General features: G+C 44.4%; 1 protein-coding gene across 1 annotated transcript in view; it reads right to left on the bottom strand.

Moving 5' to 3' along the window:
• Positions 1–26,484, bottom strand: part of si:dkey-237h12.3 (teneurin-3) — a 105,783-nt gene that overhangs the window by 2,280 nt on the left and 77,019 nt on the right. The window contains 11 exon segments of the mRNA XM_053428378.1: positions 336–466; positions 593–2,204; positions 4,871–5,167; positions 5,882–6,117; positions 6,704–6,879; positions 8,254–9,137; positions 12,365–12,519; positions 14,497–14,651; positions 14,653–14,727; positions 19,342–19,362; positions 21,910–22,159. Coding sequence (XP_053284353.1) covers positions 336–466; positions 593–2,204; positions 4,871–5,167; positions 5,882–6,117; positions 6,704–6,879; positions 8,254–9,137; positions 12,365–12,519; positions 14,497–14,651; positions 14,653–14,727; positions 19,342–19,362; positions 21,910–22,159 — 3,992 coding nt within the window.

Raw genomic sequence — 26,484 nt, forward strand, 5'->3', positions numbered from 1 at the left:
TCTCCAAAAGATTGGTGTAACAATAGCAGCACCAAAATATCATATATATAAAGTGGGAAAGTGGGAAAGTGTGTTCAGCTGGTAACTAAAACCAGTCAGAGGAAAGTACACTTTGCTTATTTTGTGTATTATTATGCAAATATGGCCCAATTAAAACTGATATTCTTTGAAATGCAGCGTCAAAATACTGGTGTAGAAGACAAAGTATCTTTCTTTCTTCTCTGTCTGAACTCTGACACTGTAATAAGCATTTTATCTCTTTAATAGTTGTTTTCTTTTCCAGTATTCAGATTATTTAGTATTTAACATGCACAGGAGATGTTAATTGTACCCACCGGCAGATCGTCCCACAGCTGACTCTTCTTCAGCTCGTAGGATGGCATGCTCAAATCAAATTTCGGGACTGGAAACCCAGGAATGGTGTTGTGAAGATGAAAGCCAAAGGTTACCAGCCAGCTGTTCACATCTGTGGAAGGAAAAAGAGATGAAAGGCAGAAAGTTCCAGGTTACAACGCGTTTGCAGATAAAATAATTTGTGGAGAAATTCATCTGCTGAAAATATAGCTGCAGGTTCAACTGCAGTATCTCTTACCTGCCACATACTCTCGCACTTCATGGACCTTGCTGATGGGGTTGTTATTTCTGAACATGTACAAATTAAAAGGAGCAGGATCTTTGCTAACTCTTTTCCAAGTAGATATATCTGGAAGCGTCCACCTTCCCGACATTATATCGTAGTCCTGCTCCCCAAAGTGCAGCAGCTTGGTCAGGGGGTCGTACAGTCCTCCGTGAAACCCGAGAACAAGCTGGAAGTCGGGGTTCGAGTCGAAGTAGACCTCGCCGTACGCAGTGTACTGCAGCTGTTTGACCAGGAGGCCGTTGCTGGTGAAGACAGCCAGAGGTGTGCCGGTGTTATCACAGGCGATGTAGAACTCCTCCCCGCTGCTGATCTCCATCGCGAACAGGTGGCCCTGGAGGTCGTAATAGAGCGAGGTGATCTCTGAGCTGGAGTGGTTGTATACGTGTGTAATCCTGGCCGGGTAGCTGAGGTCTGCGTAGAAGTACTGCAGGTGTTGGCCCAAGCTGGTTTTGCTGGATACTCTGCGGCTGAGTCCGTCGTATCGATACTGAATCGTCCAGCCGGCGCTCTTGCTATAAACCCGCACCAGGAGTCCTTTGGAGTTGTACTCGAATATTTCTGCTCCTCTCTGACGGAGGAAACCGTCTTCATCCATTCTGTACTGAATATCTCCGAGACGGGTGATGCGGTCCCTCAGGTCGTAGCGCAGAGGCAGAAGTCTGGCGCTGCTTCCTGCATTCAACAGGTGCAGGTTTCCATTGAGGTCGTAGGTGTAGCGCCACATGACCTTGTCGTTCAGGTACACAGTCTGGAGCTGACCATCCACGTCGTACTCGTAGCTGTACTTGGTGGTGTTCGCAAAGGGACCGATTTTGATCTCCCTCTTGGTGACTCGGCCGACGTCGTCATACTGGAAGGTGATCCAGTACATGAGTGAGCGAAAGATCTCGTACTGGATCTCCTTGATGCGACCGTGTGCATCGAAGTGCTTGGTGTAGGTCATGACCGCCGTGGAGATGATCTGATTTATGTCATAGTAGATAACCCCGAACTTCCCAAACTGCTCAATCTTCCCCGAGATGTCGTCGAACTGGTATAGATCGATGGGCAGGGGCGTTTCGTTGATGACGCCCTGCACGCTGGTGACACGCAGGCTGCTGTCGTACGTGTAGTCGAAGCGCGCGTTGACCATGCCATCCTCACTGAAGCGGAAAATCTGCCTGTCCACCAGGGGGCCGACTTGCCGATAACGAATGGAGCAGATGAAGCCTTCATTTTGCAAATTGACGGTCTTCAGCACGCCCGCCATTTCGTCGTAGGTGAAGCTGACCCTGGTGCTGTCGTACAGGATCTCTGACAGCTTGTTCTGCCTGCGGTACCGGTACAGGACCCTGCGCCCCGTGCCGAGGTGGGCTACTCTCATCAGGAGGCCGTCTTCGCTGTAGTCCACAGCCACTGAGGCGTTGCTCTCTGGGGGGTGATACATGTTCCTGTAGTAGCCCACCGAGCGGATCGTCTGCATGGTGTAGCGGGCCACACTTGGCATGGTGACAGCAGAAAGCCGGTCGAGAGAGTCGAAATCAAATATGTACTGTCGCTGACTGTGGAGCAGGAGCACCATGGACTGCAGGGGGAGAAGAACAAAAAAGCAAGTGTCTACTAGAGTTGCATAATTTTTATACATAATACATGTGGAGTGCAAGCAGAGTGAATAGAAACTTTCTGTTTGAGAAAAGAATATGAAAAATGCACAAGCTGGTGATAACTATAACGATGGTGCTGCAAATTGTCTCATTTGCAGAATATATGCAGCTTTAGATTTGAGTCCAAAGAAATGCATAGAAAAATGTAGACTGCTGGTAAAAACATTTGCTTAAGATACAAAGGGTCTTTTATGATCATCTTGTACGATCATTACATTTATTACCATGAGCAATGTTTACACTGATCACTTTCTATTTATAGAGTTGTGTAATTCTTATATTTTAAAATGCTGTTTGGAGTGGGGCTTCTCTTCTATAGGTTCGCCACCTCCTCCATTTAAATGTCATGCTCAGTCATCCGTCACCACATCGAGGTTCCCTGTGCTCCCTGAGCTCTCGGTGTTCCTTAAGTCAGAGTGTTGACACGGCCTCACCAGGTCACGCAATGAAAGGATGTGGCCATCGAGCAAAAAGAGCTCTGCGTGTTTCTTTAGCGTTTTTCCTATCAATAGAGTTTAACATCTTTTATTTATGCTTAGTATACATGCGCCATACTATGCCTTTAAAACAAATCGTACAACTGTTTCCAACAAAACAAACACAAGCTATTAGTATTCAGTCAGAACGATGTGCAGTTTTAACAACTTACTAAATTCAGAGACAACACAATGGGCAACAGATGATTACAATAATTAGGAGAAAAAAAAAATCCTGTACCAAAAACAGAAATGGGACCTTCATGAATGAAAAAGAGTTTGGCTCTTATTTTTACACCAATTTGAAAAGAGGGTACAGCAACACAGGGAAATTGCTCAAATAGCAGGAGGTGGGAGCACTGAGTGTTAACTGAGCAGAGAGCTGAAGGTGACTGAACCTCACCAGCACCAAATCCTGCTGCATTAAAAACTCCGGTGATGTGAATTATCATAAATATGTACATGAATGAATAAAAGCTACTCTCATTTGCAGCTTAGCTCACTATTTTACCATTAGTTTTATTTATTTTATAATAATAAGCTATACTGCTGGAATACATAATATTCAGCTGTCTTAAATAACAGTTGGGAATATTGTAATAATCTAAACAGGGGAAGGGGGGGGGCAGCATCCATCTTGTACTGTTCTCTCCGAAAGAGATGAAAGAATTGGATTTGATGGTTGCATAATGCTGTTAGTGCTCGTGTTCCAGTGGGTTGTTTCAGTATTTACTCAGTTATACTTCTCTCTTACTGTTGCTTCTGTAAAATAGATTGGAGGTTTATTGCACGTGTGGTGTCCGGCTTGTTTTCGGGTCCAGACTGCTACCAAATCAATTTCAGACACGCCTGGGCACAGATCTAAAGATACCGCCGCCATCAGCTGCTTCCTGCTGGAAGTCTAGACACCACGTCTCGCAGTTGCTGAACCCAGGTGACATTTTTTTTTTATAAGAGACCATTTTCACATCGGAGAGTTTTGAGTTGTCATATCAGGGAACCGCGAAGGTGTAATTAAAGACATTAACCATCTCTCGGATGTGTTAATTGTTGCAGCTATTTTTAAGTGAGCCGGGACGATCACCAGTAATGAGCTGTCACCGTTGCACTTTAGCTGAAAGGGATCTATTGGCAGAAACGGAATATAAAATCATCCTAGTGTGTAATCAATCTTTTTCTTGAGACCTTTATATTTACATCGGGAGGGGGTCCTTTCTGTGGAGGATGTTTTTTTACAATAGCCCAGACTGGACAAGTTAAACACCTTTTGAGTTTTGAGTTCTCTTTCATGTTCGGACGGGGAAGGTGAGGTGTGGGGTGTTTAGCTGCAACTTGCAACTTCACCACTAGATGTCAGTAAATTCTACATCCTGAACCTTTAAGTTGTTATCTCTGCTAAGGTGGTTATATTTTGCTGGTTGGTTTGTTTTATTTGACTATGCGAGCAAGGTCCTAATAAAAATCAGACTGTCCGATTTGAATGTGGTTTCATAAGGGAGCTGTTGAGCCATGGTGGATGTATGCGCTCTTAAATACGTTATCACCTTCTCTTTAATAGTCTGTTGTTTATTGAATATGTCTTTATTTTTAATGGATTCTTCTGTTTCTAAATGAGCGGCTGATCTGTGGAGAGCAGCGTTTCTCTCCCATGCATGCTGAGTGTATATTGTGGACTTATGACATCAAAGCTGATTGTGATGCATGATATAACCAGGACCTCCTGTGTGGAGCAATGTTGATAGATGCACCTTTTACTGCTATGACAAAATATCTGCCGTGGAAAAGCTCTGTTCTTGTTTACTGTGCAGAGGAAGTGCAGCTCGTAAAACAAAAGCTACACTTCTCCGTGGATCTACTCAAATTTTTATATCTTAAGTATTTGAATGATGCTCATAAATCTGCAGTTACTATAAAACGATTACCACGTTTGCAAAGTACCTCCGTAATAAGCGGAATTATACGCATCGGAACTGGTGATTACTTCAAAATAAGTGTCTTCAGGGTGACCTCTGCTACATGTCAGGGTCTTGATTCACCCTGCAGCGATAATGACTCCCCTGCAGGACGATACATCTTCTTTATTGCCTCCTCTGGTCATTTTATTTGCTCACCTGCTCTAGGTAGGTGTAACTCCATATCTTCCCATCAGCAAACACCCTGGAAACCAGTCGGCCCTGGCTGTCGTACTCCAGCCTCTCAGTGGTAGGACCTCTCTGCAGGGCACTGATTTGGCCGCTGCTCGTTCGGCTCACGTTCACCGGCAGGAGCTTGCTGCTGGGCACCCAGAGCACCGGGTGTCCCGCTGTGTCGTATATAATCTTTAAGAGGAACTTCCTGTGGTCATCGTAAATCTTCTCGGTCCTCAGGGTGCGATCGTAGTCCACTGAGAGAATGTTTCGTCCATTCACCTGGGGTTAGGATTTGATATGAGAAGATGTAAGACAAAAAAAATATATATACTTCTCATAAAACTACTGGTAATAATAATTTAGCTGTTTAAAATAGCACATCTGCACATAAATTGCACAGGAGCTCCATATGAAGAAGACACTCCTGGTTTTGATAACACTGCTCTTTGTCTGCCAGGCTCTTTAATGCACTGATTTTCACTACAGTTGTCACAGAGATTAACACCCCCTTCACGAGGCTCTTTAAACCGAGACACGCTGGCAATTGTTCAGGTGAGCGTAAATCACAACCTCCTAAATTTACTGGAGATGAAAATTACTGTGAGGCAAAGGAATCGCCCAAGTTAAGTTCATAAAGTCGTGTAAGCCATAAATCTAAGAGTCACATTCTGAGGAGAAACAAGAGGAGGTGAACTCGTGTACGGCTCCGGAATATTGATAACGCTCTATATATAGAACTAAATGTTGATGTGCCCCATGAATTTAAATGGTCACAAAGAATTGCAGCTATGCAACAGTGATGCAGCCGTAAATATAATAGGCTGGACACTGATTATCAGTGTGGGAAACCTGGATCCCCCTCGTATTGTCACTGCCATGCTCTGTCCTCCACTGATGCTCAGCAAGGTCACAGCGGGAAACGTCCACTGGTGTTTTGACAGAACGTGTCAAAGATCATCAGAGAGAAAAGGGGAAAAACAAAATCCAACGTACCCGAAGCTTGCGTCCAAACACGATAACTTTCCCTCTGGCTTGCTCTTTGCGGAAGCGCCACTCAACCAAGTTCTGCCCACTCTCCCCTGGCAGGCTCATGTTGCGTCTGGCCACAGTCGGGTTGGCGGCGCCCGCCAGGATGTGGGGCTCGGTCTGGTAGTGGGTGTCCATCCCGTTGGCGTAGGTGATCCTCAACGAGTTGTCGAAGCCGACCTGGTAGCTGCTCCTACACTGATCTGTGAGGAGTGAGCAGGAAGCGTGACTCACAGCAGAGGAGTCGATACAATAACATCTATACAAATAAATAACCCAATATAAATGTATATATTCTTTAATATAAAATGCATACAATAGGAAGATATGTGCAATATATTGTGCACCAACACATATATAGGTTATAACTTACCAAAATTAATGTTATTGATAGTTAAGTCACTAAAAACATTGGCCATTTCCCCCCTGAGGCTAATTTGTTGTCAGATGATGGACATCAGGTTCCACCTATAATCTTAAATACTAAGAACTCGCAGCAGACGATTTTCAGATCAGAGGAATGAACGTGAGTGATGCTCTGAAATAACCGGAGCATCTGGCTGTGGCCAAGAGTAGAAACCATTTAGACGCAAGGTTGATACGTCTCCCTGACACCCAAACCCACACGCTGAGAGAGTAATCATTTACACTGTCGTCTGTCAGACCCTCGGAGCTGTAATGATACACGACTTAAGCTTACTCAACATTGCCCCCGTGACCCCCCCCGACACAATGACAAATAACGGCCTCGGAAAATAGCGCGGAGAAGACGAGTGCCATTTCCCTTACCCTGAGCCAGAGTGTAGAAGGCACGGAGGGTGGAGGTGTTGGTGGTGATGCTGATTTCCTCCTCCGACATGGAGCTCTCGATGTCCACGGTGAGCGCGCTGTATATGTCTGTGTACAGGTTGTTCACCATGCCGGTGGGGAACGTCACGTTCATGAGCCGTCCCTCACTGTCGTAGCTGTGTGACGGAGAGAACACGGGATGACAAGGCACTCAGTGGTTTCAATTATCTCCTCTTTTGTCCTTGTTGTGTACGAACTTCACTGTAATTAAAATGTCACATTCTCTTTCTTCAGAGCGCGAGAAAAATGGATGTCGACCCAAGTCACAATCCAAATATGTGATGGAGGAGAATGACACATCTCCTCAGTGATCATTTCTACACACACGCACACACAAAAAAAGGCACCAACACAGACTGTAATAAATTTCAATTATTTTTGGGATGATTGATGTGTCAGTATAATCTCAACTGAATGCTTTGCTGTTTTAGTTATAGAGAGGATATCATTCACGGCCTAATGTGACATGGCACGGCTCGTTTTGTTCAATTTGACTTCTTCTCTAATGTATGCACAGCGACTCATCGCGTCTCTTCCCCCCCCCACACAGAACACAACGCACACGGGTTCAGTGAGAAATATACTTGGAAAAAGTTGTAAATGTTGTTGACACCGAGTTATTAAAGTCTTAACTAGGCTATTTTATAGATCTGAGGCACATTTTATAATTAGATTTCAATTACATGTTCACCCTTGAGCAGTTCGCAGGTAATGTGGTTCCCAATTATAGAGTAAACCTCTGCTCAGATATGAAACCAGACACAGGGTCACACACATTTAGCTTTGTGCCTCATGCAGTAACACGTTTATACAAAAGTTAATTTAATTAATTCCTCCACTGCAGCATAGTTAACCCTCTGAAAACCAACCTGTGGCTGACTCCTAACTGCTCCATGTTTAAATCAATGTAATATACAAATCATAAAGATAAAGCATACATTCGTTTTGCAGCAGCAGAGCCAAAGATCTCTAGCTTCTGCCTTCTCACCTTGTTCAGTCGTGAAAAAGAGTGTTAGGAACTCATTTATTCATGCTTCTATTTTTATAATTATTCAGGATCGATATGTTTTGAATGTTTATTTAGCTCAATTTGACAAAAACTGTTTAAATTTAAGACAATTTCAGTTTGTTTATTATCCATTGTGCTTTATTGAGTTACACAACTTTTAGCTTAGGTTGAGGAGATTTTTAGTGTTTGAAGATAAATGATTTCACAGAAAGCAGGAAAGTCAATGCCAGTTACGAGTGGTTCTATTCCACAGCTCAGTTAATACTGCATCGTCATCTTCGAGGAGCCGGCACGGATGCTGTTTTTTTTATTGACTTATACTTAACATTATCTGCCCGAACGCAAAGAGAATTTGTTAACATCTTTGCATTAATATGTATGAGGTGTGCTTCACTTGAGTCATGTGTAGGTTTTCCGGATACCGAGGGCTGAAATGAATCGGAGCCCAGATCATGGTCCTGCCAGTCTCCATCATACTTACTCATAGAACGTCGTCCAGCCAATCTCCGATGTCTTGGTAGCCAGCAGGCCGTTGTTACCATGGTAGGTGAGAAGAACCAGCTCCTGTCCCTGCGTGGTGAGAGTCTTCAGCCGGCTGTTGGTGCCCATGGAGAGCCAGATCACCTGGTTGTCCGGGGCCACGATACGCACCGGCATGCGGTTGGGATCTCTGCGGATCCTCAGGGTGTTTCCGCTGCTGTCGGTCACAGCCGTGATGTCGTTCTCCGTGCTGTAGCTGAACGTGAACTTCAAGTCCCCGGTGAGCAGGCTGGCCGTGTGCTGGTGGGTGCCGTTGCTGTCGAACGCGTACAGCTCCTGGGCGTCGGGGGAGGCCACCTCGTATGTTCCGGCGCTGGAAGTCAAAGTTGGCCCGTTTCTGCTCACGGCCCGGATGCGGATGTTGCCCAGGTCTGCCACGTAAAGCGTTCCATCTGGAGCCGCCACTAAAGAGGACGGGGCATTGAGCCTGGCATCCTTGGCATAGCCGTCCCCTGTCTGGTAGCAGTCGCAGTTGGCGTCGTTCTTGCAGTCGCAGTCGGAGAGAACTCCGGCCAAGTGCGTTATCTCGCCGTCCACAGAAACCTTCCGGATCCTGCTCATCTTTCTCTCATCTGTCTCGGCTATGTAGATGGCGCCGTGGAAAGATATGGCGATGGAAACGGCGGATTCTAGAGGGGTTAACTGTGCCCTCTGACCGCCGGCCACTCCGCGGTCCAGGCCGGCCAGCGGGCAGTGGACAGGTCGCCCGGCTGCGATGCTCACTTGACCGTTCTCTGTGATGCGCAGCACTATGTTGTTGTCCAGGACGTACAGGGAGTTGTCCATGGGGCTGACGGCCAGGTCGGTGGGCCACTCCAGAATCACCTGAAAAACAGAACATCATCAGATTAATATTTCAACCCCCTACAGGACGAAATTACAGCGTGATTACACTGATCAAATAAAATGTGATTGCTCCTTACTCACAGCAATCCAGACCCACGGTTGATTTAATTAAATATCCACATATATTCAATATTTTCTCGTTCTTGCTTTTTATGATTAATAAAGTGCACGAGCACGAGCCCAGTACATGGGGCTCGAATCAATGGCGCACATCTCAATTTACATATTATGTAATCTAGTTGTTGATTAAGCTGGTGTGGGAATCAAACACGCCATATTAGTGACAGTGTAGCCTTTCTACCTCATTATGCACATTTATCAAACCTAGACTGTATAATTTCAATGAGCCAGGAGGAAAAAAAAGAAATAATAAGTGATGATAGAGCCTGGGGGTTTATAAGTTTATCTCTTATCTTAATGGTTTAATCCCTCCTCGCGTTCCTCAACTTGTACGAGCACTGATACCAACATTTTAAGCATAATTCTGACCACAGCGAATTGTTGAGATCATTCCAGACTCTTAACATTCATATTGCGACTGAGATTTAAAGTATCAGCTCTTTATTCCCCCGTGTGACTGTGGTGTAGCTAGAAAATAACCTTGAGCCTGCACTTCACGCCTTCCTGCACCGTTTGTGCTGCACTAACCGGAGCTGCAACCTGAGAGAGAAACTCCCTGTGGGTGAGGGAAGTGGCTGAGGTCAATTAAGTGTATAAAATTAAATCAAGTAAAATATACTTCACACATTAAAAGAAACTAGTGCAGTGACGTTCCTGTTTATAAACAGACTTTGGTGCAGAGTGAAGTTAGACAACTTTGAATTAATCCCACCTGGTTTATCTGCAATGAAGATTTTATACCCAATGTTTCTCATCAAATGAAACTGAATTTGCTTCATTACTGTTCACACGTGTGGCTTGTTTATAAGTTTGAATGCTTTTCTGAACTTCAAAATAAAAGCTCTTTAATTCCGTTAAATATAAAACTGCCAGACAGGAAGTTAATGTAGATATCCAGGTTTGCAGGTTCAACTTGGTCGGACAGTTAGCACGCTGCCTGACCCGCATGCCACTGCACTTTCATTGGCAATTTATCCAGTTTGCGAGACATTCGTTCCCTTTGTGGAATTAGTAGGTTAATGATATTAACCACATCTTGGAAGTGTTTTTTATCTTTTATCCCCGACCTCCGAATACACAGCAGTTCTGATTAAAACTGTAAAACTGCTTGTGAACGGTGCTGTTCTCCACAGGGTGATCAATAATAAAACACGCCGCCTTTCAGGCTGCCACCAGTTAAACTGCAGCGAGCCAACTCTCTGGCTCCGATGCCTGAGGATCATACAGTCTCGCCAAAACAATGTCTTTACCGGCTCAAAGCAAATGACTTGGTTAATTAGCAAAAAAGTGACAAGCTTAATCCTTTGTCTTCATGTTCTCCCCCCCCGCCTTCAAATTCACCACCCACACATGCGACAGAGATTTCTTTCTCCTCTGTTTACATGGAAAATACTCTCATGTTGACAAAAACCTCCTTTCATTTTCCTTCTAGCTTTTATTGTTTTTATTATTTCAACGTATTCCCATTGTTATCGAACCTTTTAAAAAGGACACGAGAACACGTGTGATATCTGCCGCACTTTGGATGCTCCAAGTCTTCCTATCTCCTAAAGTGTTTTGTTTGTGCTCTTTCTCTTAGGAGGCTGATCTGCATTAAAACAGAAAACTAATTAAAATGTAAATTGGATAGTCAAATGGATGGAAAAGCAAACAAACAAAGGAAGAAACAACCACAAAAAAAACAAAAACTCCCACTTATGTAACACGTGTAAGCGGCGGCAGAACCTGATCCTGTGGCAATTTCCTTCTCAGCAGTTCACGCACTTTCACTCGGCAGAGAAAAAGGGAAATAGAAGATGCGGTGAAGGCTTCCTTTTTAATATGATAAAAAACCCTTTTTTATTATCCTTCATTATTCATCTTAAGTAAGTCCTCAAAACTGTGGAACTCCCTTGAAAGGGTTGAAGGGATATTACGCACAGGGAGCTGCACTCCTCCTCTGAATGACCATTGTGCTGCATAGAGCGACAACCTATTGTGTAACGACAGGCCGCTGCTTTTATGTGGCCTCATTCGCAGATACTGTAGATGGTAAATTTAGTCGGACAAAGCCTGGCCTCCATCAGGAGCCACCGAGGGGAAGGTTTTATGTGCAGCAACAGAGCTGCTTCATTATCATGTGTGGCGTAAGTGTCCTCAATCCTGAATTTCCAGTGGAACACTAAACACTAATTCAGCTCCAGCCACATCAAAACAAGGCCCCCAAAACCGAATAATTATTCCTCCCTGCTTATCATCTGCCGTGACCTGAGAACTCATCTCTTCAATAAACACCTGATGTCCCCACTTCCTGCCTGAATCACATCCTCCTCCGAGCAACATCTTTTTTTTCCACGCTATACTTTCCGAGAAAAATACTTTGCTCCTGTTTAGAGCTGGAGGAGGAGAGAAAAAAGGAAAACGCAATTTCTTCATCTGTTGTTGTTTTCTCACCTTATGTCATTCTAACAATGTTGAGCTTTTTTTCCACTAATGTCACCGCTATTTAATTCAGGGTAATACCTGTCAGTCAAGTGCCATTTCTTTTCATTTAACATATTATTTTAAACAGGAAATATTCAGTGGCATAAACAAAACAAAAAAATCCTTGGCCTCGACAGGAAATAAGGTGACTGAGTGAAAGAAGACAAAATTCATAATATCCGAATTAAACAAAAAATTGAAGGATCATCTAAAAGATCACATCCTTGAAACACACTAAAGAGCCGGGTTAAAACGAATGACACCCTATTCTAATATTATCCTCCTACAGCAGCCGGAAAGATTATTTTTTATTAGTTATTGAGGTAGAGTGAATTATAATAGAAAAAATAATAATAAAACGCCCCCGCGTGTCTTGCTCTCACTCAAAAACCAATTGCTCCTGAAAGATTGTCATTCATGGGAAAAAAAAGCATATATTGCATATGAAATATACATGGAGTTATGCAAGGCTGCATATTAATGATGAGTCACGGGTGAGCGAACTGAAGCGGGAGTCAGAGGGGCAGCGAGCAGGGGGGGGGGGGGGGGGGGTGTGGCTGTGACATGCTCTGTGGGAGGCCGGGTTCACGACGCTCTGGTTCATGTGTGAGGCTCCAGGTCACCTGATTGATGTCCATGCTGTTGTCACAGGTCAGGGGGCGGGCCGACGTCAGGTCGTTGGAGCCGAGGAACGTGGAGAGGATGCCGTTCTGGTCCACCTTCCGGATCGTGGTGCCGTCCACAAAGTAAATCAGGCCGTTCTTGTCCACCGCGATGCCTGTTGACATCACGTAAGAGGAGAGGAGGAGAGGAGGGGGGGGGGGGGGGGGGGGTTGGTGAGAACAAAACAAACCATGTGATAACAGGACAACAAGGTGGATACGCGGCATCTCCGCTTGCATGACTCAGTGGACGGGAACACGACGGATACATGTGTCGAGCTTGCCTTCCCATTATTCAGGTCACTGCAAAAAGCACACCCATCAATAATTCACCGGCTGCTTTTCTGGTTTTTAAATAATTTCTCAGGCAGAAGTGGGAAAGGCTGTATTCATACGGCGTATACGTATATGCACTCGCCACGTCTCGTAACCTCCCACGCTCTAAAAAAAGGACCTCGAGAGGTGGTGGTGGTGGGGGTGGGGGGGTGGAGGTGTCAATGAGCGGTACCGTTTGGGAGATTTTTTCCGACAGCGGCAATCATCAACAATCTGCAGAGCATTTGAGGAATGAATGAGCCGGGGAGCGGAAATGACAGCTCCGGCCAATTTTAGATTGAAAGGGGGTGAGAGACAGTTGCCATGGGGACAAGTGTGGACTGAATTGTCTCGCTGATGGAGTGTCTCCCCCCCGAGACGCAAGTTGCATCCGAGCCCGTTTGGATTTACATGTGGCGAGACTGTTTTGGTTGGTTTTGGACGCAGCGTGGCTCTGGGGTGATTTCTGCAGACTGAGGCTCTGATCTCAGGAACATGGACATTCGCATATTGGGAGGTTATGTTTTAATATTCTGAAGTAGCGTTAACTTCAGTTTTACCTCCAGAGCACAATTATTTTTCATTGGAAGTCTTTAAAAGCGTCTACGGGAAGGTGAGTGGTTTGGTTTGACCTGTGGCCCGGGTCTGCTCAAGATTGCTTTCTGCTGAAACATTGACGAGCCCGGGGAGCCCACGGTGAAACCTCGGGAGCCGGCTGTTTGACAGTCTGAGATTCTCAGACAGATGAAAAGGTGTCACATTTGAGCAGAGTTCACCAAATGTCTGAGAGGAGGAGGAGGAGGAGGAGGGAGGGGGGGGATGGAGCCATCTGCTGCTTCTTCCTGCCTGGCCTTCCACCCACTCCATCATTAGAGACGCTCTCCTCAAGTTGCCTTCACTCAGGGCCCTTATCACCCAGCTGAGGCAGTTGTTCATTCAGTGACGGGCGACAACGGGCGCAACACAATTCATCTCGGGCCTTTTCATCCAGAAGAATCGGGGGGGAAAGTGGGCAATCCGAGCACAAATGACACATGTGCTATTTGAATGTGGACAACAGGTTGTGTGCGTAGCGGGGACCTGACATGTGCAGTGCTGGTATTATCGACATTCACAAAAAGATGTTTGAGAGGAACAATATCTGCTATATTCCAGAGAATAAATGCAGAATAAGTTCAGTTAATTAATCTGGAGGAGCTCCTTTGAGAGGCAGCAGCTCTGCACGGACTTAATTGCATCGCCCCAAGGAGGGTTGTGTTTGTCGGTACAGGTTTGTTTGTTGATTGTCAGCAGGATTCCACAAAAACTGCTTCGCGGATTTCCACTCAACTTTGTGTACGGATGGATCACGGGAACATTAGGTTTTTTGTGTCACTTTTTTCAACATTGCAATTAGCAAGAGTGTGTTTGGGGAATCTTCACCAATTATGCATGGAATAATCAATGGCTATTATAAAAAAAAAAGCCTATTTTAGGGACTTAAATCCATGATATGAGATGAAATTCTGGATCCAGCAGATTTAAATGAGGTTTCATAGGGGAACTGTTGAGGTGTGTGTAGTACTGGGTGCCACTGTAATTCATAAAAGCATTGATTTTAATTCTTAGATTATAGTCCTGCTTAGTTTTTTAACTTAAAAATGAACACAACCAAAATATGTATCTGAAAATCTGTCGGCTCAGAGTTGGCACAGGCGCCAGTGTGCACATCAATTGAAAACAAATCATCCCCCCCCCCCTCCATTCAGTACGACTTCATCGCCGGTTTTAAACGATACCTTTGGGTCCAGTGAGCGACGCCTCTGGAGCTTTGCCTCCGTCTCCACAGTGGTTCTCGTCGAAGGGCAGGCAGTGCTCCCCGGTCCCGGCCACCACCTCTGCGTTCGCCTGCAGGTCCTTGGTCCCCGTCAAGGTCTTCGGTCGTAGATCCTCCGGAGTTTGTGTCCGACACGTACAGCTGGCCGGTTACTGGGTGAGTTGCCAGGTAATACCGGTGCGCTGGGTTGTTACTGCAGTCGAGACAACACCTCAGTTATATATTGTCGTTTTTTTGCTTTAAATGTCATCACAGTGCTGCTGAGCTGCTAATACACCTCTGAAATGTGACCTAATGCAATAATCTCTGTAAAATACCTGAAAAACTGTGAACGCCAACGAACCCCTAATGAAATTTATCCTGGTTTTTCCCTCTGAATAAAACATTTAGCCAAGAATATATCCAAGAGTAGATTCCATAATATTTCTCCAGAGAGCTAACATTGTTTTCAGTATAAATATAAACTGAATACAGAACACATCTTTTTTTTTTTAAAGGAAATACTCCCGGAACATTCAAGGGAACGTGGAGAGTCGCATTGTTTAACGACCAATAGCAAGTTGTCCATTGTTTTAATTGTAATGAAATGAGAAAACCTTCTTCAGGCTCACGTGCTTGATTTAATTGCTTTTAAAGAGTTGACAGTTATTAAACAACAAGGGTTCATTTTCTCGGTATTTAAGCGTAAATGGCTGGTTTAAGTGTAACTTGTTTTTCTTTCCAGTCCAATTGCAGCTTGATATAATCTTATAATCATCTCAATTAATGTTGTGTGCGTGGATAATGAACTGAAGAAGGTGATGTGATGTTTTCACGGTGACAATATCTGACGGAGACAGAAAAACACCTGCACAAGTAATGAAAACTGCCATCGTGGAAGTTTCTGCTTCAGCCTCCAGGTCCACAAACACATACAAACACACACAAACACACACTCTCTTGTCTTTAAGTAGTTGTGGGCACACACGCTGACATGATGCATTACCAAGCCCCCCCCTTACCCTAACCGTAACCAAGGTTTCTACAGGTTTCAACAGGTTCAATTTAAGATCTTTATAAAACCACAAGACAAGTTTGACAGATGAAGGAACATCAGTGTCCAAGAATAACTTTAACGTCACCCGAGTAGAGAATAACCCTCTGAACACATGGAAATATTACAAACTGTGCATGCCACCAAACTATTCCCTTTCTCTTCAAATAATAATGATAATAATTAAATGGAAATTAACATAATATAACCTTCCATAACATATTTCAGAATAGTTAGTTTTATGACGCCCATGGAAACCCTGTTAACCACCATCACCAAATGTCTGACCCCAGCCCTTTCCGTAACCCTAGACTAAACTTAACCCTAAAACAAAAACTTTATCCCCAAACAGCCTTTTGAAGTTGTGAGGACAACATCAAAATGTCTTCACAATGTCAAAATGTCCCCACAACACGTAAATTTCACCAAAAAGTCAAAATGTCCTTACAAACCGGTGCTTTGAACCAAAATTGGTCCTCACAACTATATAACGACTTACACACACACACACACACAAATGCACACGCACACACACAGAAAGACAGACAGACAGACACACACACACACACACACAGAAAGACAGACAGACAGACAGACACACAGACACACACACACACAATCAAGGTAAAACAATAACCAGATATTTTGGTCGTGAAACACTGGAGAATTCCCACAGCGGGAGAGAAAGGGCAAAGCCTTTGAGAGCGAATGAGAAGCAGACAGAAGGTTGAAAAGATGGAAGTCAGACAGAATTCAACAGGATACCAGTACAGTGGGGGGTTCCAGTTTGCAAAGCACAAATGACAACTTGTGTGCCAGATCATTTTATTTGTTATCACTCCCCTGCGGGGAGAAGCCTTTAGAAGTTTCAGAAACGACCGGCTCATGTTCACAAAGTGCAACAACTAATGACACTGCATCTGCTGCTGCTGATTTGCATTTATTTTGCCCCCGTCTCATAATGAATCCAACTCATTTTTGAATCAGAGCTAATGTGTCTTAAGATTGAGAATCCAAAGATTTTTTTCGGCACATGATTGACTGATACTTAGATTTGAAGGAAGTCAATTAAATGATAATTTTCCATGTCGGTCTCTTTTAAGCAAATTTAAACAAACCGCTGACAAACCGTTGAATTAACCTTTTGTGTTCAGGCAGCGTTGATGCATGGGAGGAGCTCACGTGTCATTAAAGAGCTCAAAACAGAGGTCGTTAATATGAAAAACATCTTTCTTTACGGAGCAGTCGTAAACACACGGCGTCTCTGCTTGTACTCCAGCTTAATGGAACCCCGAGTCAATACTGGTTGGCTTAGAAGTGGGATAATGTGACGGCAAAATAAATGTGGCAATGAAACATCTTTGTGAAATGATGAAGATGGAGTCATAAAACCTGACAGCCTTTATGAGTCAAAGTAAAATGAACCAAACTGGGTGGATGCAAGTTCCTAGAAAGAAATTCACAGAGACGCACACGAGTAACTCTCTCTTTTACAGTCGACGTGCCGGTGGGTGGACGCTGTAAATGAAACACCTGTACGACTTTATGTTCGGTCTTATAAAACAGTCCAGCAATAAATAAAAACCTTCGTGAAGCTTCTGATGTTAAACAAGTTTTACGGTTTTACTTTATGGTGTAATATCTAATATTTTGTTTACCTCTTGGGTTGAAAAAAAAGAACCCCTCAGACGGTAGCCATAAAAAAAAGTCCAACGTGCAGGAAACCACAAGCCTCCGATGATCCAGAATCCAGAAAGTCTGATATCAACCTGTGCTTTAACATTTCCTCACACTTCTTTATTGTCCTTGTTTTAACTCCCTCTTCAGGACACGTTTTTTAGATGCTTGCTTTCACCGGACCCGAGGTCTAACTTCATCCTCGATCTTTCTCTTTGGTCTCTGATCTGTCTCTGATCATTTTCGACAGTTTTATTACCTCCGCTGAGGAGTTCCACACTGGAGCTACTGGACAGATGAGCACAGAAGTTGGTGGAAGGATGTGGTACTAGTCAGGAAATAATAAACATTTAGTGCGGCTCTGGATCAGGGGGCGGATCCAGACTTCTCTTCGCTTTATTTAAACTTGCAAGAGGACGTCTTGTCAACATTTTGTTAATTCAGGGCACATTTATGTGTGGGCAATTTGGTGCAAATCCAAATTAAAAACTTGGATCTAGAGAATTTTAATGTGGCTTCATAAGGGAGGAAGGTGCTGTCTGAGCGGAATACTTATTTTTACTCTTTTTAAATCTATAACATTTTTTGCATCTCTCCGCCGTAATGTTCTGGCATCTTAAAACAGTTGTTGTTTCCAATTGTTTGCCTTCAATTCCTCAGATTTAGCTTGTAAAACACCTTGTAACTGTTTTAAAAGGTGCTGTATGAATAAAGTTTATTATTAGCATCATCGTTATTATTCACTGGCTTCCTGTAGAAGCTCATAATTAGCATAAGACCTTATTGCTATGGCCCACACAGCCAGGAGTGGGATGTAATCTGAATGCATTCACTTTATATAACTATAAAACAACAAAAAACAAACAGAACATCTCTGAACAACTTTCTGAATAGTTTGTGTGCATGTGGGGAGGAGAGGAACATTCCAGTCTTATTCTAAACGTGTGTGTTTCATGGCTGCAGTTTGTTTCCTTTGGCTTCGACCAAAGAGAAAACAAACAAACAGAAAGATCTGTCGTAGCCTTTGAGCTCTAGTCACTGAAGGATATAAAAATAATAATAATACATAAGTCACATGGTCTGACAATGATCTGGACCGTTGTGGTCAACTATCCTGCAGCTGCGGACGCCCACAGATCTTTGGAGGAAAATAAACACAAAGTTTATTCGAGTGACTGATGACAAATCATGTTTCACTGCGCTGCAGCGGGGGGGCTTTTACTCTCTCTGAGGGTCAATTAAGCTCACAAAGCTTACAAGAAAATACTGTGATCCAGGCACTAATCAAAACTATACTGCACCTGCAGCTAGAATCAAATGAAGGAGAGACAATGGACTCTGTGGTGGAGCGAGGGAGGGGGGGGGGGGGTTGGTGGGTGGCTGTTGCAAACAAATCAGGCAAATTGGTGTTGATTTTAAATTCAGCCAACAGGAACACGCAGCACATCATGTGGTTGTCACACCGGAGACGTTACCTCGATGGGCGGCTTAATACAGTTATTCCAGTTTGCTCTGTGGAGCACCTCTGGCACTGCCGGTCAAGTTAATCACGGGACGACCTAATTGCCACCGATCTGCAGCGTCACTCCATTCGATGCCGTTGTGTTAATCATGAATACAAAGCAGTTGTGTAATCCCCCCGCGGATAGCAGCATCTGCCGAACCGCCATTACCGGAAATGTAATTATAAGCTTCACGATGGCACTGTTAATTGCAGCGCTGTTGTACTGGACTGCATTATAATGTATACATATATGCTGATTGTATAAATTTACATTAACACCCTGCTTGAATGTTACTGCTCAATTCTTTTTTTTATAATCTGTTCAGGGTCCCAGCGTATGTCGTGGCCGTGTCGTTGATAATCACGTCGCACAATCCTGAAAGGCCGTGAAACCAATCTTCTTATTTAGATGTAATCAACCAAAAATTGTGTTTGTTATAATTACACTTGTTAATCAGTGGTGCTAAAGGTTAACGTGAAAGAGAGAGAGTTACTTGTATACGTGTGGAGCAGATGATGGAGGTGATGATGGAGGTGATGATATCGGGAGAGCGACAGGAAAAGAAAACATGCACTCAGGTTGAAACACCTACCTGTGTCTAAAGTCTTTATTTCTACGACAGGGAAGAGGATGAGCAGGAAAAGAGGAGAAGAATCAGGACAATGAAATTCATCAATACTTTGACTTTCCTTATTTTCAGTGTTATTTCTCCACCAGACAGCTTTCTTGCAAAAAATGACTTATCTTATATCTCAGATCCAGTATTAGTAAGACCACAGTCTTAATATTCCTTTATTTGAACTGTGAGAAATATTAAGAACCAAGGTTTTATAGCCCCTTTCCGTAGAAGACAGTCGCCGGTGTAATCCTAGAGGGAAACTTGTCCCTGAGGTAGAGCAGCAGTTTACTTGAGCAGCATGAGAACGTGTGTGTGTTAACGCAAACGTCTTAATCAGCCGAACAGGACTTCACAGAAAGTCAGTGCGATGTTTAATTGAGCCAGCGAGTGGGCGTGATGATGATATAACTTCTCAGGCGCGTTTTATCGAGGCGCCACTCCTCCTCTAAATTGAAATATTTCCAGTAGATGAGAAGAAACTGCGGTTATGTCCAGACCCGATTCTCTGAGCAGCTGCCCAGCCTTCATGCATATAAAAACTAATAAATCAATCGATGCATTTCGTTGCCTCTAACTCTCCTTATCAGTCTGCGTGACATCAGAGTTCTAGAATCGGATTCCAGTGACTCTGCTGGCTGACGCATCGTCTTAATGGTGCCGTGTCTCACTCCCTGTCTCGTACTGGTTCCTTGTTGTCAGGGAACACACATGTAAATGAGAACATTAAGACACTGTGTATGTGTGAGCACAGAATGAAGAAGAGATAAAGGTCTGAGAGCGAGTGACACTAAGCAGAATCAGAATGCGACGCGGCGATGTCATGAATATGCTGATTGGCCCATTGCAGTTCCACAACGGGGCAGCCTCCATTTTGCACAACGACCCTTAACGGTCCAGCCGAGTTCCGGGGGGTTGCTACCTAGTCCTGCTCCTAACAAGTGTCTGGTGAGAAAAAATACAAACAGCCGAAAAGTCCGAAAGTCAAAACATCCCTTTGAAGAGCAAACACAGCCACTGGAGAAATCACAGTGGTTCTGCAGAAAGTGGAGAAGTGGGACAGTGGCCGAGAGTTAAAAACCACAGGGAGGGAAACTGGTCCTTCTATCCTGCATCACCACTGCCTTTCTCCATTCAACCGCTCATATTGAAATATTGATTCTGCTGCTGTAGCGTCGGCCACTAATGCCGACTTTACACTCAGAGCTGTTGAAAGGGATTAAGGGAATCCCATATGATGTATTTAGGCTCTTGCACGGCCACAATGCATCATAAATGCCAACAGCTTCTGTTTCAGATACTAATATCGAAAAAGAAAAACAAGCAAATACTCTGCAAACGATGAAGATACAGTGCGTTTTGCACAGAAAGGGACACTTCTTCTACTGTAATGGTTTAACTCTTTGCTGCAGCCGTCACCTGGTCTGAATTAAAACTATCCTCTCTGTGTCTTTTGTGTTAGAGTAGATTTAATTTGGCTTCTTCACGGAAGTGGTTTGTGTTTCTCTCCTGTTTGCTCAGAGACACAAACCATTTCTGAAACCATTATTTATCCTGTAAAGTGTTGCTGAGCATGCACGCTCCTTAGCCCCGGCCTCATCCCGATCCCCATTCATAGTGTTGTACGCACCCCCCCCCACGAGAAACTGCCCTGTAGTGGCGGATCAATGTGCAGGTATACGTCAGCAGGTTACTGAGCTAGAAAGGATTTCTTTTCTCAACCTTTTTTGCCTGGTCCACACTAAAGCAGATATTTAGCAGAACAAACTTTTTCCTTTGTGTTTGGGGGGGGGGGGGGGGGGGGCTCTCGTTCACACGCAGGGCGATGGGGGGGGGGGGGGGGGGGGGTTACGTTTCTGTGTTCTAGTCTGGAAGGAGATATTTTGTCAAATCAGGTATTATTCGTCAAACCTGAAAGGAAACTAGCTGCAGTCGTGTAGACAAGGCCTCATAAGCTTATCACTGACTCACACACCGCTTGATGTGCAGCGACCTGCCCTCACCGCTGTGACCCCCTCCCCCCCCTCGAGCCACTCTTCATATGTTTGTCATTTACGCGTCTCGAGCAGGACGATCGCCCACTGTACGTTTAATCAACACCTGCTACTCGGAAATAAGCCAACTGGCCGAATCAGAGTCGTTGCGGAGAGAAGCCAACTCGGCATGAGGGCGTAAATCATCCCAATTACACGCTGAAGACAGGATGTCTTTCCTAATTATGGAGATGGATGGGGGAAGGATTTCAGATTTCTATGGGCAGAGGAGAGACGTGTGTGAGTGGAGGTCTGTCCACTGTGACGTTTCAAGTTTCCCTCTCCACACCGAGCACCCGATGTAGGAAAGTTTATTTTCTGTTTTTGTGAAAGTTAACATTTGTCTGAACAACTCCTGAAATACTGAAATATGAGTAATTATTAAAAAGACGTACAGAAAGACGTTAAGTCAGAATAGGGCTAATTTTCTTTTGCATTAAACCTCTTCCTTTCATCTTAACACGACACAAAAAGTAGATAAGTTAACACAAATTTCAAGGTTAATTCTTACCGGAGCTCCATGATACTCGTGACGTTGCCTGACGGGTAGATTCGGCGGATGTAGTTGAAGTCGCCGACGTACAGGCTCCCGTCGATGCCCCACGCCAGAGCCACCGGCGCCAGCAGCTTGTTGCCCTGGGCCTGTCCGTTACAGCTGGGGCACGAGATGCTGCGGCGCCGCCCGTTCCCCATGACGGTGGAGATCACAGGCGGCTGCAGGGAGATGAACTGGTTCTCCCCGCTGCCTTTGTACAGAATACCTGGGGAGACGAGAGGGCAGAGATGAGGACACGGCGTGTTTGTGTCCCCGCGAGCAGATCATGGACTCGTTACTTCTCCTTTGCCCAAACAGAGAGTCTCTTGAGATGCAGCCTTTATATGACACATCCGGCTAAAGTGGGAACAGTCCATTTTCAACAGGCTGATATGGAACATGTTAAAGGAAGGGGTCCACACTTTTGAGTGGGTTCATTCAATATGTGGTGGTTGAATCAGTTGTGATGAAAATAAACAACACGGGTGAGACTTTCGTAATGGTACAGATGAAGTGATATCCAGCTTCAGCCAGAGAGGCATATTTATATATATTTATATATATATATATATATATATATATATGTATTAACTCAAACATGTTTATTAGCTTAACCCCTAAATGTTATATCGCAAATAATCAGGAGAGAAAATCAATACCACTCAAATATCAGTGTTTTAAAAATGGAACTGGAGCCAGGAGGTAAATAGCTTAACAAAGGGAAACAGCTAGTTTGACTCTATCCAAGGTTCTAAAAGACGCTTTGCTGAATAGCATCTTGTTTATCACTTGTTTAATTCACACACAACCAAATATAAACACGACATGTTAATGTTTTTGACATTTGACATTTTCTCCTGCTTCCACTGTTGATGCTCGACTGTTCTAACTGTGTCCCGACTCCAGCTCCATTCTAAACACTAACAACTGAAGCATTGTGACGAGAGAGAGGACAAAACAGGTCATGGGGGAAGCTATGCCTACTTCAATTAATTACACCTATTTAACCTTTGAATTTAAGAGAGAGAAATTACAAAATAGATCTTTAGTTCAGCTGAAAAATTCTCATAAACGTGCTAAAAGAAAAACACACTTAAGAACATAATATAAGTCTTTCCAATGACTTGTTACTGTGGTCCTTGCTCTAACTAAAAAGTTTTTAATCACGACAAAAATAAATCACAAATGCGGTTTGTTTATTACACAATTTTAGGGTGTTTAATTACACTTCTTTAATAAGTGTTTGCTTAATTAACACACAAAGCGATCAGATTCAAATAGTGCAGAGCGGTCGACAGCACACGAGGAAACACGTTATTATAAAAACCACTTCTCCCTCAGAGCTCGAACATATTGGATCTAAAATAATCTCTCTCCTCGACAGATGGACTGATTTCCCCAGGTCGGAGAAGAGGTGGAGAACACCACCCGGGCCAGTGTACCTCCTCTTATAATGGTGCAAAGATTTCACTGTGGACTCACTGGATCTTTCTTTTCTTTTTTTTTAGGTGGGATGGGGGAGTGGAGTGGGGTGGGGTGGGGGGGGGGTGGCGCTTACACTCTTCAAAGGGGGAAAACACATCAAACGGAAAGACGTGCACACTAGAAGCTGTTAATTATTCACATCAAGTAACTTGTTTGACTTCACACTGCCTCTGTCCTCATTAGCGGATCTATGACACCACTGACTGGACACATAATGCCGCTCTCCCACGGCGTCACGCTGGAAGCCCCAGTAACCTTCCACGTGTGTGAAATCGAGCGTGTGCGTCCAACGCCGTTTGCCCCCCCCCCCCCCCCCCCCCCCCGCCATCCTGATTAGTTCCTCTCATTGATTTAATTGATTGAAGGGCAAATTGGAATGGAGGCCCGGTCTGCCGAGACTTTTGACAATCTGACCAATCCGTCTTTTTGTATTCCAGAGCGTTGCACCCCCCGAGCCTCTAACAAAGACAAATAGGTCTGGGGGACAGCTTTATGCGTGACGCCATCAAATGTGCGACCTTGGGACTTTAATTGAAATGTGATCCATGTGTCTGCTCAGTGAATGAAACGTACGCCACGATGGAAAACTCTCGGCTGAGCAGAGAAAACATGGCGACAGATGACAAACAGCGTGACTAGAATTTCACGTGGGATGTTTGTGTAATAGCTTTTTAACATTCCACCAAGGAAAAAAAGACAAAAGATGTTTCTAATATGCTGAAGCCTAATGTGGTATGTATGACATGGATCAGTTGTAGCAGTGAAGCCGTCGTTTGGCCGGCGTTCAGCACAGAGGAGGAAGAAGGGAAAAGAAAAAAGAAATTCTGAGGTCATTTTTTGGCAAACTGCCGCGGTCTGTTCTGTTTACACTTCCATCAGGGTTTACTGTACACAACTCTCACCGTAGGCTATTAGACAACATAATGGAATAGATTAAATACACCAATCAATCACCGGCTGCCCCCCCCACGACCAGTCCACACTCAGCATGGACGCTGAACTCTTTCACTTGGATTTCCTCATACACACACACACACACACACACACACAACCGCTGCCACTCTTCTGGGGAGCAGCTGTGAAGTGAGGGAGCAGATTAAGGTTCAGTATTTCTCCCCTCAAGGACACATGGTCATGACACATTACTGCTGATGATTGTTGCGAGGATCGAGCTCGTGACGTCTCAGCTGGAGAGCCGCACTGATGGGAATTCGGTTTCCTCGCTCTCCGGCGCCGCGGGGCCGAAGGACGAGGGACTCAGACGGTGGCCGCACCAAAAATGGCTTCAGAGTCTTTAAAAGTTATTTATACATATTTTATGAATTCACCGCGCTCTGCTCTGAGCTCTCATGGAATCTTTAAAGCCGCAAACAAAAAAAGGAAACTAAATAGAATTTATTTGATCTGGCAAAGTCGTGTTGTTTTTCTTTTCCTGCAAAGACCAAAACAAGCTTTCAACAAATTCAACAGAGGAGACTTCAAGTCAAAGTGCGGCAGCTGAATGGATTAACAATTAGAGACGTGGCTGCCTATTGATTAGTAAATGACTATGTGTGGAGGCGTGTTTTGACTTTTGGATAGAAATGGAAAAATAATAATGATTTTAAATCACTGTTTTGCTTGGCACACGCAGAGAAAGAGCTTTTTAGAAAGTCTGAGAATCGGTTGTCTCTCGCTCTCACTCCAACGATGACTCCGATACTGATTCATCCAGCAATTACACACCGCCTGTAATGTAATGTCAGCTCACGTCGTCTGCAGCAAACAGCCAGACACACTTTGACTCTGGCAGCAGTGGGAAATTTGCCAAATAGTAATGGAAAGAGAACGAAAAACAAAACATAAATGTGTATTAGAAAGAAACGAAAGTGACTGCCGAGCAAACCTGAAGGCAAATGTCTACCAGAGAAAAACAAAGATGAAAATAGAAAAGCGTGTACGGGCACATTGGAGCCGAGTGGAACAAGCTGTTGCTCCAGAATATTCACCAACCTGCCTCCCGTTAATAGAACTCATTACACGACCAGCAAGGCCATCGCTCTACATCCTTTAAATCTGCAGATTCACTCACTGATGACTGTTTGTTCAATTGATTCCACTTTTACAGAAGCATGACAGAAGGCAGGGATTTTTGTTTGATAAGAGGCTAATTTGAGTCGTGTAGTGAAAATACTTTAATGCCGACTTTAACGCGGCTCCCGAGATGATTAATGGTTCAAATGGAAGGCCGAGCCTCAATACCTGGTGAAAAAAAGAGAAAGACGAGAAGTCGCAGCGCCCCGAGCAATGTCACCTTGGTGACTCGTGGAGAGCACAGAGACCGGTAGGGGAGGAGCGGCAGTGTCTTAATTGCTCCGTCCTTCTTTGGTCTCCTTTGCACTGTGTCTTTCTAAAGATACCACCCGTGTTCCCGATGATTCACCGCGATAAAGGCCAGAAGTGGAAAGATCTCTCAGTGCCTCTGATGCTGTACGAGTATAAGCTCCCTCCGAGATACTGAGTTCCAGAACTCGGGCTGTGTCCACTAACAAACAGTTATGTTCCCCGAGATAGTTTCCCTACAGTCTGAGAGGGAAGGCATATCTGCTCGTTACGAGGAAACGGAGGAGGGGGAGGGGGGGGGGGGGCAGGAGGACATGACTGAAGCACAGACACCGGCAATTTGCCTTATCTAGTTTGACAGGCTCTGGAGTGGAGGCAGAGAGAGAGAGAGAGAGAGAGACGGGTCTTTGCTCGGGTCTTTGGCCACAAGCCATGAGAGGAAAAAAAAAAAAAGTCCTCAGATGTTGGGAGCAATGTGAAAATGAAGCAGGAGTCACAACAAAGAGCGATAGCGAAACGTCTGGAGCTGAAGTTCTGTGCGGCTGCAGATGACCACCACTTGTTAACATGTTGGGTGAAGACATTAGTCAAGGTTTACAGCATTAAAGAATCGATACGGGGGCAGCAATGAAGGCAAACAGTGATATTTGGATTCATCGTCACGCCGGCTGAGGATATCGAACTGCATCCGTTGCCCAAAAACCCACACGGGCCATAAATCACACGTGTCAAAAAGTGGCCGGA

Source organism: Pleuronectes platessa, chromosome 8 (genome assembly GCF_947347685.1).
Source record: "Pleuronectes platessa chromosome 8, fPlePla1.1, whole genome shotgun sequence".
NCBI lineage: Eukaryota > Metazoa > Chordata > Actinopteri > Pleuronectiformes > Pleuronectidae > Pleuronectes > Pleuronectes platessa.